The 18,432-nt window shown below is 35.5% G+C and overlaps 1 protein-coding gene across 1 annotated transcript in view; it reads left to right on the plus strand.

Annotated features, from left to right (window-relative positions):
• The window catches only part of LOC134654953 (high affinity cAMP-specific and IBMX-insensitive 3',5'-cyclic phosphodiesterase 8), an 80,807-nt gene that overhangs the window by 32,638 nt on the left and 29,737 nt on the right, over positions 1 to 18,432 (plus strand). The window contains exons 3-4 of the mRNA XM_063510385.1: positions 1,064 to 1,269; positions 18,003 to 18,062. Of these exons, the coding sequence (XP_063366455.1) occupies positions 1,064 to 1,269; positions 18,003 to 18,062 (266 nt within the window). The remainder of the gene's footprint in view (positions 1 to 1,063; positions 1,270 to 18,002; positions 18,063 to 18,432) is intronic.

An 18,432-nucleotide genomic window follows, 5' to 3' on the forward strand; every position in this document is an offset into this window, starting at 1 on the left:
GTGCCACTTTGATCCCTCCTAGCAGGGAAGAAAAAGCTCTTTTCCGAATAGGTGGTGTGAAAAAATAATAACCTTATCAGATCACACATCATCAAAGATTCAGTTACGGAAAAGCCTTTTCCTTATCCTTCAAGAGCTACTTACCTATTTATACAGAATAATCAGTTCTGGGAATATCTTGTTTACCGACGAATAATCCGCTGATATTAGGATACGCATGATTTGTTGTGGCTACCTGTTTCGATAATCATTAATCACGAACTTTTATAAAGATAAGACTGCCTATAATGTCTTTTTGAATGTTTTCCGTTCGATGTAAGCGCCTACCTACTTTTAATTCAAAATTATAATGTTACAAGGTTTATTTTTTATTTCAATTTCAAAGTTTTCTCACGTCATTATTAAATTGTAAAACGGGACTTAATCGCGTATTTAGTTTTAAGATTTACCTCCGACGTTTCGAGGACGGCGACCACGACCATGAGACCACGACCGAGACCACGGGGGCAACGTCGGGGCAAAAATTTAATAAGTAATGTATAAAAATCGTGAAAGTTTAAATTAATGTTTTTCTCACGTCAGTATAATTAAAACTACATTTTTTTTTATAAAAATTATAACCGAGCGCGAGCTGGAGGCCGATTCTGATAGAACAATTTGTTACAGTTTGATTTTGTGTGTTTGACACGACCTTGACGATGGCTTGCGCTTGTTGGTGTGCGGAAGATGCACTGCAAACCATATCAAGATCATAACATACCAAGATAAAAACCATCGCAAATTTGTATACCAAAATCGGCAACTACGAATCTAATCAATCTAATAATAATAATCGTGTAATCTGTCTTATTTACAATAAAGTGTTTACATACTGCGGGTATTACTGTTAACACCTAAGTTCCGCTTTCTGCGCTTGCTTGTCTGCACCGTAGCTCCCAAATAATACAAAACCATCTGTTTAGTTTTTACTCATATCAATGAGTTTTTTGGTTGGAAACAGACTTTACGAGTGTTTTATTTTTGCGCGTGTATCCTTATTAAAGTCATACTATTTCCTGTTCAGCTGCTATGCGTGTTCCCGGACCGTGCCTCCCGCGTATGCGCAGCCGCGTGCGCGGCGGCAGCGCGCTCCGGCGGCGAGGCGCGCGCGGTGCGCACAGCGCGCGAGGCGCTCGACGCGCTGCGGCGCGACGGCGACGCGCGGCTGCCGCATGTCGCCGTGGTTGACGCGCGGCAACCGCAGGCGCTTGATGCTGCGAATCTCGCCAGGTTAGTTTTAAAATAAGATGATCTGGTACTGCACCACCATCACATTGCCCGCTTATTGGCAACATAAAAATTGTTTTCATCACACACGCTCAGTAAATGTGGAATTTCACGCAGGCTTAGCGGGAGTAATAGAAAAAGCGTTTTCCCTAGGGAGTGATGAAGTTTCTAGTACCATAATTAACAGTTTTTTGTCTGTATACTTCATTTTTGTGTCGCAGGTGTGATGAAAAGCATTGTGTGTAACTCGGGCACAGAATAACTAATAGTACTACTCGGGGCGTAATGATATTGCAAACTCGAGTCTATAAATCGCTCCGGCAAGCCGTCGCGATTTAACTTACTCTCGTTTTCAATATTTAACTTAAGCACCATGTTGCACAATGTACTATAATGAAATTGGTCCGATTTTATTATTTCCCTTTTTTGTCTTTATGTAGGACATATTCCTTTTTTCACTTCATGTATAGCCGTCTGTCGTGTTTAACTTGATTCCAAAATAACGCGTTAGGTAGGTAAATCAGAGGACACAATGTCATGGTAGTGACGTAAGTAAATCCAGTGATGGTGGTAAATTGGTCCAGTATTCCTATTGCTTCCCGAGCGTAGACGAGTCAAAAGTTCATGTCACGTTTTATAAAAGGCCTGTAAATATTTACTGTCTGTGTTCTTTGTAACTTAAAAAGAGGCAAACAGCGATTGGGTATAAGTTATCAGCCTGTAGACATAAAAAAATGCGGCCCTAGGTGAAGAAATATTGAAAGCGGTTTTTGTATGGAAAATTTAGATGACAGGCATTACCTGAATGTATTCCTCGACCATAGAGATTACGGTGCTGAATTTTTGATAAATTCAGCCCATGTGTGAGAGCCTTACACTGGTTTTTCTTGGCGATCGGTGCACCTGCGCTTGGTTAGTAATTAGTATAACACCCCGGCTCTGAAAGGCAACGCTTTATTGCTTCAGTGCGCCTCTATTTCACGTGTAAATAGCCTTTTGCGTAGGCCTTGCATTGAAAATACAGGCTTTTACGTAAGAGCGTGCATATATTCTATGTTTAATAAGTTAGTTGCATATGGTGTATTTCTTATGAAAAGATCATCAAGACTTCCAGGAATTCACCTTCAGCTGCTTTACTTTGAGCATAAACTGCTAGATGAAGTTTAAACGCCATACGTTATTTTCACTTTAAAAATGTGACTTGCCTTTACTATTTGTCAATTCAAAATGCTTCCACTGTGTTCCATTTTGCTAAAGGAACTGGCTGTTTGTCAATTATCATTGTTCAGCGAACAATTTTAAGACGTCGTCATTAGTCCATCGAGGATAATCGCCAGCCGCGGTAATGGCTCGTTAGGAGTCCTCTTTAACTCGGGACGCCGATAAATGCGTTTGCTAAGCATTTTATTTTACCAAGATATCATCATAACTTTGTTTATAACTGAATTCATTTTCTACCTCTCCCCCGTCTTGGTATCAACGTTTTTCCTGGTATTGAGGTATAATAATATTCAAAAACGCAAATCGCATCAATATGACGTAAAAATATAGAAGCGTTAAGGCAACCATATTATGTATGTACTATAAAAGATCACCAAAATTGCGTAAATAGAAAAGCAATGTTACCTAAGAAAAGTAAAATTCTACAAACCGAAATGTACGAGTATGTAGCAGAGTCGGATCTTTTGATGAGTGAGGATGAGCTTTTAAGTATTTAGCATACAATGTTAATTTGTATGTAAGTTGTCTTCAAAATTCGCAAACCATTTTTAACCACTTGCGAGTTTCCGATTGAGTTGAAATTTAATAAAACATTGTAATCAACCAAATTTTGAATGGAGTTCGCTTTGTCTTAAAAATTCTACGCTGTCTTAATTATCATTAATTAATAGGTTTAATTTAATTACAATGCAATTAATACACAAGCATATAATAGGCGTATCTATCTAGTATAAACTAGAAACGTAACGTATACGTATATATGACGTCTATTAAGCGTCGCTTATAAAACCGCATTGCAATTAATTTGACATTCACCTAGTACGTGGAAGTAATCTATAATATCGTGTTTCCTTTGAAGTATCTAGTTTTGACACGTATGCTCGTGATATACCTACTGAACAATTGCAGCGTATTCATAATTCTCTCGGTGGTATACATTGAGTATACGTAAAAATATTAGGGTGAGAAATCCCACAACTTTACTTTTTAGAGTTACCTTACCTAACCGTAACCGTATAAGTTAACCGTCTGTCGACGAGCTGTATATCATGATTCGTAACAGACAGTTCAAAATTTTACGAATGTGTATATTTCGGTGGTTACATAGAACAGGGATGTTGCGAACATCCGCATTATTTTCAACATCCGCATCTGCATCCGCATCCGCATAAAATCGATGCGGAGCTTATGCGGATGCGGATGTCGAACAAGTCGGTACAGGAACGCCTTAGTGGCGGCGTAAGTGCTAGGTAATTTCGTCATTACCTATAACGAAATCGTCTAGATCCAGAAAAGTCGGCCAAGTTACTGTTTATTAAATATAACGCACCTATATTCTTGCTCAAATACTAAACGTTTCGTTTTTTTTAAATAACAAAATACTAAAAATGTAATATTTGACGTTTTCTAAGTACCTAATCTTGACATCCGCATCCACACCCGCATCCGCATCCGCGGATGTCAAAAAATCGGCATCCGCAACATCCCTGACATAGAACAATACACCTACCTATGTTGAACAAATAAATCTTTGAATCTCTTCTTTGAATACAAATAAAGAAGAACTATCAATAGTTCATCTTTAAAAGCACCTTGGTTCGCATAAATAGTAACATAACATAACATGAGATATATTTATGATGTACACCTGGAGTGGATACTTACAACCCTTTACGCCTCGGTGTGGTGAAAATATATTTTTTCTTGGTAAAAAGAGTATAGATAACTGCTTAATTAATTAAATTGTAACATTTCCTGGTCGTCGTAAACATAATTATGTAAATGGCTTTTAAAATAAAGCGACGTTTATGAAGACAGCCCTTCTCCTAAAAATAAACCGTATCTTACTGTCTATTCTTGCCTCCCCAAAAGTAATTATGCTTTCACTTACAATTATCTAAAGACATAGTTAAACAAATAATTATAATATGATAAAAAATATTCTATGTTCAGGTCAAACAATTTTTTTTGTGCCTAACATACAAAGATCCCCTGTCATTCATATTTAAAACTCACCCACCAGGCATAAAAGTAGGTACTTTTATAGCATATTTTATGCTGATGGCCGGGATATCCTAGAATTCCGATGGACAAATCATATTCCATAAGCTTTTATTACTTACTTCCGCTTTTCTCTCCACATGTATATATATATGAGTTTAGCGTAGGTAAACGGTTTTTAAATACTTTTAACCGTTTAGAAAATAAAACAATTTTTAATAATTACCGCGCTACGCAAATGTCGACGTGCTCTTTGTTTTGCACTGAACGATATTTTTTTTTTCCACTACAAATTAATTTGCTAAGGTCGTTAGCGTCGTCGCGTCATCGTAGGCTGCAATAATTTACTTGTAGAGTTAGCCAGAGCAACTAAAACCAATGTTTATTCAAGAATATTAAGCCCACCGCCCGGTTTGCGAGAAAGGGTGTAGCGATGAACGAGTTTCTGTTTTGTCGATTCTAAGGAAATACTCAGTCCAACAGTGTAAATAATCAGAGATCGGCACTGAATAAATAAATTTTGTATTCGCAATACAGCTCGCTATGTCGACGGCAGTGGGACAAGTGCTTAAGGATTTGATGACGTACTCAAGCAATCTTTTTATTTGCCAAGCGCTCAACATTTAAATATAGTCTACTTTCTGATAAATCGCTCAGTCAGTATATCCCCTTAAGGAACGTGAAATATTCGCGTGAATTGCGAGTACCTATAGTACGAGTATATGTGCTTCGTATCACAAGAATGTCTACACATTTCCATATATTTCGTTCCCTTATAAATTATTCGGCGACGTTAAAATCACGAATACCTATGGGTCCCTTTTACGCGACTCGAGTAAAAAATCGGTCAGGTGGTAAATGTTCCCGCAAAAGGGTTTATATTTTGCAGGGTGCTGACGCGTCCATGAAATAAATTGCTCGTGATCCTTTTGTTATTATTGATGTCGCACGTGATCGCATCAGATAAATATCTTTTTTTTGGTTTCTCTTTTCTCTGATGTAGCCATCAGGTATTTTCTGTATTTTGGACAAATGATTTTCTTTATTACTGTATTTACTGAATTCAATTTATATTTACGCTGTTATGTGAGGCCTTCAGGGCAATTCAAACGTATATTCAGTACATTGATAGCAAAATGACATCTTTAAATTAGGAATGAAAAATGACGATGTCGACCCCCCTACCTCAGACTTTTTCATAGACTTTTCGTCGGGTAGTTACACAAAGGTAACAAAATTAATTCGCAATACGGTTTAATATGTGTTCTAAAACGCGAAAGTTTTAAATGTTATTTATATTACACCTGAAATATCAATGTAAAATAAACAACCCACTCGTGGTTTTCTCTGTAATAATAATAATGCAGTGACCGTGAAAGGTTTCCGCGTAATTTGGCCCGAGTGAGCTTGTAGAGTTGATGGGCTGAAAAGGCACCGGCTAGCGCCAGACATTAACTAATGGGCCAATCACCTGCGAGGATTATGACGCGACAAGTTATCATTTGACATTTATTCCATTTGTCAAATAAACCTGAATTCTTTGTTAACTTGAAAGGTTTGTTTTGTACCGTAATTTAGGACTAAAGAAATTGTGACTTATAATTACAGCCATATTCGAACTTTAAGATACGTCAAATATTAGATATCTAAACGATATGAATTGGATATGTCAGTGTCAAAAGTTCGAATATGGCTGTTACTGTTTATCAATGTATTTGATAACTCGGTTGTAAAAATACACGCTGTATATGCATATTAAACGGTCCATTGTAGAGTCGTAAGTTTCAATCAAATATTTCAGGTAACTGCATGTTGTAGATATTTAGTTTCTTAAATACCTATTCAATATGCTTAAAGTTTGAGCTATATTAAATTATTCTTTATTATGGTGATGCTTGGATGGTTCATTTTTTAATAATTGGAGTCAAGGGCAGCCACGTCAAGCATTAAATAAAATGATGAGGGAAATCTGCGAGACCCATCGAGCTGGCTTTCAGAGGATCTCATTATAATACGCATGAAATTTATAGACTTTGATCCCGTGGAGATAAAGTCTACTTTACAGTAACACGACTGGATGAGGCCATCGTGAAATTAACTTGTTATTATTGCATCGGATAAGTGATTAAATTGTTGAATTTAACAATAAATCGCTTGCTATATTGCGCCTATTGATTTATTTTTCTCATTTATTTTTAAATTATTGTTAATTATAATAGAACACATGCGTATATAAACATTCTAGAGGTTAAATTCCAACCGTGTTTACTTCCTAAAATGTACATAAAAATCTTGCTTCCCTTCTTCATGCTACAAACTCCTGGGGGCCTAGCCAATATGGCAATTGTTCGCAGAGAAATGTAACGAGACGCTGTCTCTATCGCACGAATATGGAAGAGTGATAGAGAGACATTAGCGTTTTGTTTCGTTTTCTGCAAACGATTGTCATCTTGGAGCCCCCTGAGCAGTTCTTTTATTTAATTGTCGAGTATAAACCGTGGCTTAGATAGGAAAGCAATGCGTACACACAATCTTAATTAGTTTTATTTTCATTAAAATTAATGACTGCACGTGCATTGTTCAAAGTTATGTGTGTGTAGTTCGTTTTAAACTTCTGTACGAACGGCTATTTCAAAGTTCAAGCATCTGCCTCATAGACTTCCTTCCTAGACTCCGTATTACGAATCATATACAAAGATCACGGTCTTCACAAAGTTGCTCTTAAGTGCCTACAGGTCGAGTCACAAGAGCTGGCACGAATGGAATGAATGAAAGTATTTATGAGAGATGAGAGTGTCACATTAACCTATAAAATGGTGGTGCCCCTGTTTTGTAAAACGGCTAGCCGTAATGTAATACGGCGGATTATACTATCCGACTGCGACATATACAGGGTGGCCCATTTAGATCGGTCAGTATGGGAAAATCTGAAACTATAAGACATACGACGATCTCTTCTTAGGAACCATGTCATCGATTTTAGTAACAAGAAAAACTGCATTCATACATTTAATTTTTTTTTATGTAAAATTTATTGAAAAAAATGGTGGCCATTTCGAAAACATACTAAAATAAATTAAAGGATATGAATACAATGCATTTTATTCATTTCAGACATCATGTTTCATAGTAACATTTACTGCTTAAGACCTACACAATCGATATCTAAATAGAAATAATTTTAGATATTTTTTTTTTTTTCAAAACGTCCGGGTTCGATTCCCGAGCTGAGTACACATTTTTTTTAATGTATGAATGCAGTTTTTCTTGTTACTAAAATCGATGACATGGTTCCTAAGAAGAGATCGTCGTATGTCTTATAGTTTCAGCTTTTCCCATACTGACCGATCTAAATGGGCCACCCTGTATACCGATACAGGTGCCAGCTTATGTGAATCAACCTGTACGAATAATACCTATTAGTAAAGAACAACGCAACACCGTGAACCGCATCTCTCAGTTCATCCTACGCCAATATTATTAATACTATTACTGCTTTTGCTCGGAACTCAATTTAACTCACATTTTTATGTACAGTAAGCTGCAGAGATAACTGACCTCCCCTGCAGACAACTTTCTGTTTATTTGTTTAAAAATTTAATTCAGGCAACAAGGCCGGTATTACAAATACCTTACATTACAGACTAATATAAATTTAAACATGCCGTGGGTTGACTACTGTACACAGTTATAAAATGCGACGCAAATTTTGCCGTTGTCTCGCAATTTTTAAATGAGGTGAAATATGTGTTCTCATATTTGTAGAATGTATCTTATAACTTTAAACGAGCAATTCTTGTATATTTATTTATATATTTATATGTATATGTATATGTCGCAGTACGATAGATATATAGTTTTCACTAAACTAAAGGCGTATTATAGTTATATTCCTAGTATAGTAGTTTATGCAACAGTGATATAATAAGGGTTCTTAAAATTCAAGGGTCGAAGTTACAAAACGAGACGTAGTCGAGTTTTGTAAAAAAAGACCCGAGAATTTTAAGAACCTATTATGAGCTGTTGCATACATTACTTTTTCTATGACAGCTGCAGCAAAAAAAAAAAAAAAAAAAAAAAAGAGTTATTATTAAAAAAAAGAAAAAAAAAAAGTTATTATTAAAAAAAAGAGTTATTATTAAAAAAAAAGAGTTATTATTTAAAAAAAATTGAGTTATTATTTAAAAAAAAAAAGAGTTATTATTGTAAATGAAAACATACCTCTTTCAATCAAGATGATCGGAACTTGTATCTTTAAAAAAAATAAAGCAGTTGTATTATACTCATAAGATGACTGCTAGCAGTCATCTTATGAGCCTATAGACAAATCATTCAAATGACATTGCTTTAGATATCACTGTCAGTCATTTAATTGACACATTTAAGTGCTGGAGTAGAAAAAGATAGTAATGAATCGCTTTCGTATAACTATGTTACGACATATAATTATATCCCTAGGGTTATAACTATATAACGGCTTTATCTATCGTACTGCGCCATATAAATTTCGGGTCTCGGGAACGGCTCTAACGATTTCGATGAAATTTGCTATATGGAGGTTTTCAGGGGCGAAAAAACGATCTAGCTAGGTTTTATCTCTGGGAAAACGCGCATTTTTGAGTTTTTATACGTTTTCCGAGCAAAGCTCGGTCTCCCAGATATTTAATTTAATACGTGGTAGGTACGTAAGTGATCTGTGTTTCACCCGCATGGCGAGTTAGCGAGCTAGGGCCCTTATATCACGGCCAACTCGTACAACTCTTTCATGCGATGATATATGCGAATACGGCACAAGTCAAAACATAAAGCGAAATCTATAAATGTTGTTACCTCGTTTTCTGGGTCTAAAAATGCATTTATCATCTTGCTAAGTAAAAGAACATTTGATTCATATAATAGAACATCATAGATAAAAGAATGTTTGTGGTATTCGATGTTACAAATTATTCAAACAGCTTCCCGACGTTCCAGTAGATTATGCAGTCCCAGTGGTGTCAAGTATATTTAATTATATATATCACTTAAAATTCTAATGGCATTAAGGCATTATTCATTAACGCCTGTAAAGTCAGTTCTTTACTAATAGGCAATATTCGTACAGATTGATTCACGCAAGCTGGCACGAATGAAATGAGCGAAACTTTCATTGTATGGGTGCCACCTGTATCGGTATATATGTCGCAGGGAAATGATCAAAACAGAAATTTCAATAAATCTCTAAGGGATATGATCAAATCACGCAGGATGTTAAAATGGCGAATCCATATCATCATTTCCCTAGAAAAATCCAGTCATTTGACCAAATCACCGACTCTGTTTAGTAAAAAGACAAAATCGGCCAATAAACGCGAAACGCTTTTTCATTTCACTAGATTTGTTTAGGAATTTGACAAAATCCCTAACCACGACAGTAAGTTGACGAAACGAACTTAAAAAGTCAACTAGTTTTATCATTTCGCTAAACAGGTTTAGTGAAAGGATAAAGTCTCAACTGGAAGATGGTATATGGTGATTTGATTAAATCTCCGAACGGTTTAGTGAAATGACGAAAGCAAGTACAGAATACAACAGTTTACTCTACAGTTAAGCGATTTGATCAAATCTATGCTAAAGTATGATGCTAACGGTGAAAAGTAAGCTAAGAAAAATCGAAGATGCGGGACCTTTTGCAATATTATAATATTAAATTAAAACATAAAACACGATTGAGTTTACCATATTAAAATCCTTAAACCTATAGCAATTGAGTTTTTATTGATGTTTTTGAAAATAAAAATTCTCATTACTTTAAGCCAACCCGTTAGTTGACTTTTTGAGTTCGTTTCGTCAACTTACTGTCGTGGTTAGGGATTTTGTCAAATTCCTAAACAAATCTAGTGAAATGAAAAAGCGTTTCGCGTTTATTGGCCGATTTTGTCTTTTCACTAAACAGAGTCAGTGATTTGGTCAAATGACCGGATTTTTCTAGGGAAATGATGATATGGATTCGCCATTTTAACATCCTGCGTGATTTGATCATTTCCCTTAGAGATTTGTTCAAATCTCTGTTTTGATCATTTCACTGCGACATATACATTCAGCATCACCATTTTATTGGTTAATGTGATATATATTTTCTTTCACTCATTCATTGCATTCGTGCCAGCTCTTGTGAATCGACCTGTAGGCACTTAAGAGCGACTTTGTGGGGCCCGTGATCTTGGTATAATATGCTTCGTAATACGGAGTCTAGGAAGGAAGTCCATGAGGCAGATGCATGAACTTTAAAATAGCGGTTCGTACAAAAGTTTATAACAAACAAGCCCTTGATAACCGTTTGTCCTTATCTGTAATTTTGACATTTGGGTTTGTTAGAAAGGGACAAAATTTAACGAGGGTTTGCTTAAATTTATGAATATGCACAATTTAAAAACCACGAAGTTCAAAAACACGGTCATTCGTGACATAGACCACAGATTAAAAGCACATAAACTAGGTGTTCTCTCTCTCTCTCTCTCTCTCTCTCTCTCTCTCTCTCTCTCTCTCTCTCTCTCTCTCTCTCTGTGAACTATCATCGTGAACCACAAAGAACTATATGTAACGACGAAATATACGAAACTATCGTATGTACCGACACGGACTTATTACACTGGCATTCACTCCATTCCGTATATCTCCCGGACACCCATATTGTTCCCTGTATTTACATCCCAAAGCCTTTCATAAACTTATAATGGGATTCACCTCCATGCTGGGTGTGTGTCTAAGGAGCTAGTGTAAAGTTTGTGTGTTCCCTGCAAAATATCAGAAGATAAAATCCACGTGTTTTCATGCGATAAATCGGTTTATTTTTCGGCCTCTTTTATTTTTAACTAAAGTGTTTCAGGACGGTTCCAGAGTAGCTCCTTTTACTGAATTGCGGTTTTCCGGGTAACAATTTCGAAAGAAAAATCCTTTAGGGAATATTTAACAGTAAATTAATGCCGTATTGTAAGGCAGTCATCGAGTTTTTGTTTTTTTGGATTTCCATTACGTTTTAAAATTTATGTAAAAGTTAGATGACTTTTATAAGCATCTGCCACATTCCTATAAATTAATAATACTATTTTTTTTACTCGCCTAAACGAGTGTTTTACAAGTGAATGATGAGATGACGGGCGACAGAGAGGTATGGAAGAAAAAGACATGCTGCGCCGACCCCAAGTGAATGGGACAAGGGCAATCGAATGATGATTTTTTTACTCGCCTGTCAATAGTAGATAGGGATAGGTAGGGATTCTACTTGTGGCCTGTTTCGGCTATACCATATCTTATCACCATCACCATTTGTAACAGTAGCTTTAGGAAGCTACACTATGGTGAAAATTGTGGCATGCTCTGAAATCTGTAAAATAAACCAATTAGTGGTTTTAACTAGTGTCCGACCGAAGGTTCGGTTTCGGTTTCGGTTTCGGCCAGTTTCGGCAAAAAAATCATGTTTCGGCTGTAGTTTCGGTTTCGGCCAAAAAACGGCCGAACCTTTCGGCCGGGCCGAAACTTACGAAATGGTACTTCGGACAAAGACCAAAAGTTGGGGAATAAGTAGGACAATAATATTAATACCTACATATACTGATTCATGTATATTAGGTACAGACATTAATTGGTTTATTATAAAACACAATTCCACTAATGAGGGCGCCACTGGACGGTTGACGCAGTCTTAAGAGGCTGTCAATACCTATAAGTGAATGAGATAGCACTGTTGCATGTTACTGGGCCCTGGACAAGATAATAATAAGAAAACTAGCCTCACTTTTTACCTCAATTTACCATTGGTTTATATTCCACATGTCCTCTACTTCAGCTTAGCCTTTGGCCTCGCTGCGCCATGCTCGGCCTGCGGTCTCGCTTTTGAATACAATGGACATTGGTTGGAGTCTGTGCTCAACTACTTATCCTGAAGCCTTAAGTACGGCTTTGACTTCGCATGAAAGTTCGCCTCAATGGGGCACTTCGGACTTTTCGGCCCAGGTGAAGATCGGTACCCGGCCTTGCGATATTGTTAACAAAAAATTTCGCGCTCGCTACGCTCGCGTTATTGCGCCGTGTGCCTGCTATACGGCCACAATTCAAAATTTTTAATTTTCTGGATTATTGCAGATTCGTATTCAAAATTGTTCAATTTACGACCTTATTTCGAGAGCCATAGCAAAAAAGGTCTTTAAGAGCCTTTTTCTCACAAGTGGCCTTATGGATTTAACCATAAATTGTCAGACGATTCCCTGCAATACAGCCACTTGCCAGTCTGCCGTCTGGCGTTCGCACGTGAACTGATGGCCCTTTTGAGTTGTGGCTATATAGCACACGTTTTAAATGAAGCTTTTGAGTTGCGTCCTAGAAAATAATAATTAGTTGAGTGATAATTACGATGAATCACTTTAAATATAAAAGAAACAAACGGCAATTGGTTGTGTCACAGCAGTAAGTATTACACTTATTATTACAAAATTACCAGCTCGCCACCGAAACTACCACAACGCAACAAAATGATTAAGCAAATCTCAACTTTGTTTTCTTACAAGTGCGGATCAATATGGCTCATCAGTGAGGGTCATGAGCCTAATACATATTTTTTCCCGTCTGAAGAAAGATAAGTATTGAGCATGTTTTCGAAGAGTGTGTATGTATTTAACTAACATTTTATTGTATGTAATATTATGTGTGTCTAATTGTATAGCACGCTTTACTGCCAATAATATGCAACGGATTTTATTGTGTGAGGTAAATTACTAACTGTGTTCGGGATGGTTGTATTCGGGATGGTGTCATAATATTGGAATTTTGTTAAATATTATAATAACTGCTTTTATTTTGGGGACTTTGGCGCCAAAAATTAAATCACGTGGAAAGTCGTTACTTTGATATATTTACATTAACTTATTTGATAATGGTAAAGGCATTTTCGTGGTAATGACTGTGTTTAATATTTTTATCGGTGTGTGTCCTAGCTATTCAATTTATTTCCATTAAAATGCTTTTATGAAGAATGATAGAAACTAGATATAGCTATGTTTTATATGCTTGCTTGTTTTAGATCTAAAATTTCGAGGACTACGAGTAGATCTGCTAACACACGTAATGTCACCTCGGACAGTCTCTCTCTCGTGTGACACCTTTGTCAAACGCGAAGGATTCACCAGAAAACAGAATTACCTATGATGTTTAGTGTCCAGTAGTTACGTGTTATTGATGTGTATTGTGTAAGTACTAAATATTGGCCTTTTAAAGGAAAATAAACAGCAATTTACTACCTTTGTATTTTGTAAGTCTACTTAAAGAAGACTGATTATTACATACGTTGATTCTACTAAAGTAACGAAAACAAAATATTTTGTATATCAACGCTTTTTTTATTAGTGCTAAGTTGAAATACATTGTGATATTCGTTATTTCTTGTACTTATTACTTATAAGAAGTTACCTACTTGTAAGAATTAACTTACTCAATACATTATAATAAATAAGTTGCCTGCAATGTTCTTAAAGATGTTGATTTCACAAATTAGCAGTATTGTGTTTTGATTTCTTATTTTATAATATAGTAGGTATTCTAAATACTTTTTATTATTATGAATGTTTTAAAAAAGAAGTTTCAAAGTTTTATTTGTTCAAATTTTATAAAGAACCTTTTAAACAATTAATATTATTTGGTAATGACATGGTATAATGTTGCTGATTATAAGCTAGTTACACATATTATCGCGTACAGTGATCTTGTTCCTACCAAAGTTGATAAAATAAAGGGATTTTAACTATTTTGGTGTTTTTTTTTTATATTTGCATGGTAACCTTTATCCAATAATTTTGTGTTTAAATTTGGCCGCATCTCAAAATCTTTAAAAAACGTTTCTGCAATACGGCCACAACTCTAAATACCTGTCTTTCGGGCCTTGTGTCTTAAAAAATATACATTTCTTTTAAAAAGTGGCATGGTCATAAGGAGGGTTATATCATTCCGAGTAAAAAAAGCTAAATTTTAAATTCATAGACCTAAAACTAAAGGAGTAAGATCCTATTAAACACCCTGAACTATACTCTCACAACTTTGAGACGCGATTTCTCGAAAAAACGGTTTTTTGAGATGTGGCAGTGTAGCAGGCACACGGCGATTATTTGGTTAACCCTGTGTCTACATGTTAGCTTGACTGGTGAATGAATAGAGTTAGACCAAGAAAATTCTGCAATGATTTTGATAGCATACGCAGTGCAACTAGTGCAAATGTTATTTATACATCATAATTTCATAGAAGTTTTGACGTTTAAAATAACACTTGCACTGCGTGTGTTATCAACTTATCAAAATCGTTGCAGAATTATCTTGGTCTAACTCTAGTAATTTTCATAAAAAACTGCTTAAGTAACATCAATTTCAAGGACATTGGGTGTTGACAGCCACATAATATGTGTGTAAAAGCGGTTTTATGACATTTTTTCAACGATTTTAACAAGTCTACAAAAGTTTCGGTTTCGGTTTCGGTTTCGGCCGAAACTAGAGCCAAAGCCGAACATTCGGTTTCGGTTTCGGTTTCGGCAAAAAAACATGTTTCGGTCGGACACTAGTTTTAACGCCAGACCGTAAATTTGATCCGTTCAACATTAACAATTCATATCAATGAATGTTCCTAGCATTGACATAGATATCTAGGGACTGGCTTTACGGGCAATAATAATGAGGCATGACAGGGGCCAGTACAGTGGTGTGAAATCGCTACAACGCGATTGGTTGATGAGTTCGCATCACGCACGCGATTTGTTGACGAGTTCGCATTACGCGCGCTATTGGTCGCAAACTAGTTGCGTTAGACTGCACGATTGGCTGGAATTCGTGACTAACACCGCTGAACTAGTACCATTTTTAGTGCCCCATTAGCCCATCCTTAGATATTATACGTCAATGGTTCCTAGTAAGAAACACTGAGGGAAAGACCATCAATCAGCGTTTCTGAATCTGCCTGGCTTTCATTAAAATATAGGAAAAAATAAATATTGGTGATACGTATGTGAAAAAAAATGCCTTAAATTAGGCATATATTCCGACTAATAGACATAGACATAGACATAGACATCCTTTATTGGTAATGATTAATTACAGGTCACAACTTACATATTATTCAATTATTATACATACGACATTATTTACACATTATTTATACACAACTTATTTGTTAATGCTTTTTTTTTGTTCATTACCTCACATCACAATTTATAAAAATAATAGCTTGCAATTATTTATAACTCATTATTTAATTGTTATAATTTAATAATTATTCAAACAAATATAAAATTTAATAATTATTCATACACACTATTGAATGTTATTTCTTTATGTTCAATAAATTCGTATAATTAATATATTAGGAATTAGACCCGGGTCGGGACCCTCTGCTGGATTATACAGCGTAACCAACTGAAATTAATACTTCCTAAGCTCCAAGCAAACCAACACGCCTACCAAGTAATTAATCATTTCATAAACTCCACATTAGAATATGCTAAAACACTCAGCCATTCATTATAAAGTATAATAAAGTGTAAAAAACCTAACATTAAAAATGTTGAATTTTTTTTTACCTTTTCTTCAATCAAGAGCAAAATACGATGAAAAATTCAAAGATTCGCGAGTTTTACGAGCTCAACGTTATGCCAATTTAACGTACGTAGTATTATGGAGTAAGGAAATAAGGACTAAAACAATGTCGTCGGTATTTCACGAGCACTTATACATAATTCCTGTTAATTTTTGCGAAAGGTATTGGGAATTCGAGCTTATGGGATTGATTTGCATGATTGTGCTAATTTAGATAATGATAGACTGATAATGATAGATTTTATTTTATCCAGTTCTTCCCTTCATTGTAATAAAAATAAAATTCTATGTTTTCCAAATGTTACTATGTACCTACAATCTTTCATAATCATAACACTTTCATTCATAGTAGTCGAGTACCTAGAAAATGTACTTAATATCCAACCGGCCAATGTATTAGCCAGAAATAGCTTACCTAATTAATCCTACCGATTAATTAAGAACAGAAAACAGTAGTGTGAGTAGCAGAGTTTGCTCTGGTACTTAACTAAAAGGTTTTCCAGATAATGTCGTACCCAACATCATAATTTCAAGTGCCAATTAAAATGTAATACATATTAGCTTGTAGTGGGGAAGTATAACGATAATATTGCTTTGTTATTACGTGCGCTTCAGAAAGTTTACCTTCATTTTGCGATATATGATAGGCATAAGAAAGTTCTTTCTGGTATACTTTAGGGTTATTTTAATAATATAACATGATGAATATTTCGAACACCTGCAGCAACAGCAACAATACCTCATCGCCGTCGTTTTACCTAGAACCAGCTGTATTTTTATTAATTGTATCATGTGTAATTATTAATGTTATATGAATGCAAAATACTTAAATGTGTGGTACTTTTGTTTTGCTAGTAGTTAGAACTAGGTACCTACTATTATCAAACTACATATCAAAGGTATTACTAATTTTTACAAGAAACGGTATTTGCCGACTTCCTCCACGAAAATTAAATCAAAAACTCAATTGCCACATCAAGCACTATTTCTTTTTTACATCTACACATAACAGACAATTTGCATAAATATAAGCCTATTATATAAGAACAAGAATAATATTTATTTTAAAGAAAAAACCTTATTAATATATCATACATGTTATCTTATACCTATAAACCTACTCAAGTTTTTAAATGGAATTATCTTTTTATCCTTATGTGCCTATTAATCCGTTGAATTCGATTTCTCACCTCTGTCGGCTTACTTTTTCGCGCAGCTCGCACTCTGCCATAATCCCCTTGTTGGGCGACCATTCACAACGGATTTGGAGGGGTCTACCACCTTTCTGAAATATGTTCTTGAAATACAGGACTATAATATTTACTCTATGACAATTGTTCAGAACGCATCCTATGTGACGTCACGGACGGCCGATTGCCTCCGAAATTCGAAGATCGTCAACGATCGGATGCGTATATAACGTCCGCCGCCAGCAGCCAACGGCAATCTTCCAAAATACGTTGAAACGACAAACTGTACTTGTAGTTGTACTACTGTATTAAAATAATTTTATTTTACAAATAAATCTCTGTACATAAGTTAAAATAACAAATCTTCATTGAAGATCCTCTTAGGCATCCCTGCACCACTAGAAAGGAGCCTAGGCCTCAACAACAATAACTTGTTTAAGCGAAAGTATCTCACCCTGTATTTCAAGTATATATTTCAGAATTACAGCCAGGCTAGCTGCTCATACCCACTTCTAAGATTACATAACTTAGGCATAAATAACATAGCATATTGTCATCATCATTAGTTTTAAATAACATCATTTGATGACAGCTGGAAAAATATCAGATGACTTCTATCGTTTCACATAATTGTGGTTGAATTGGCTTTAGAAATATACTATCAAAGTGTTCATATTTTATACATTACTTAACAAATTATTATTTTTTTCTTTTCAGAACAATACGACAAGCCAAGAACACTCAGCACATAATTCTCATAGCAGTTGTCAAGAAAAGGTGAGTCAACCATATAACTTTATTTACTTATTTTAGGGAAAAAACTCTGTTCCACGAGCGACAGAACCCATAAAATTTAAAACCTCGTTAACAGGGCTGGTATTATGTTTCAAAGTTTTCAGCCTTCACCAAATAATATTTTTCAACATCGCGTGATATCAAAAGCACAATTCATTTTAATTTATAGCGAAGTGAGGCAGTTATAATGAACGCCTGTTGGTACGAGTACGCTTGTCGGGATTTCCATAAAGTCTGCATTTAATTAATTATCTATAGTTTAATACCTCTCACATCTAATTGCCTACAGTTTTTGAAGTGAAAACTTCTTTAGCGGCGCTGGGCACTGTTTGAGGTGGGGAAAAAATGATAA

Source organism: Cydia amplana, chromosome 16 (genome assembly GCF_948474715.1).
Source record: "Cydia amplana chromosome 16, ilCydAmpl1.1, whole genome shotgun sequence".
In the NCBI taxonomy this organism is placed as follows: domain Eukaryota; kingdom Metazoa; phylum Arthropoda; class Insecta; order Lepidoptera; family Tortricidae; genus Cydia; species Cydia amplana.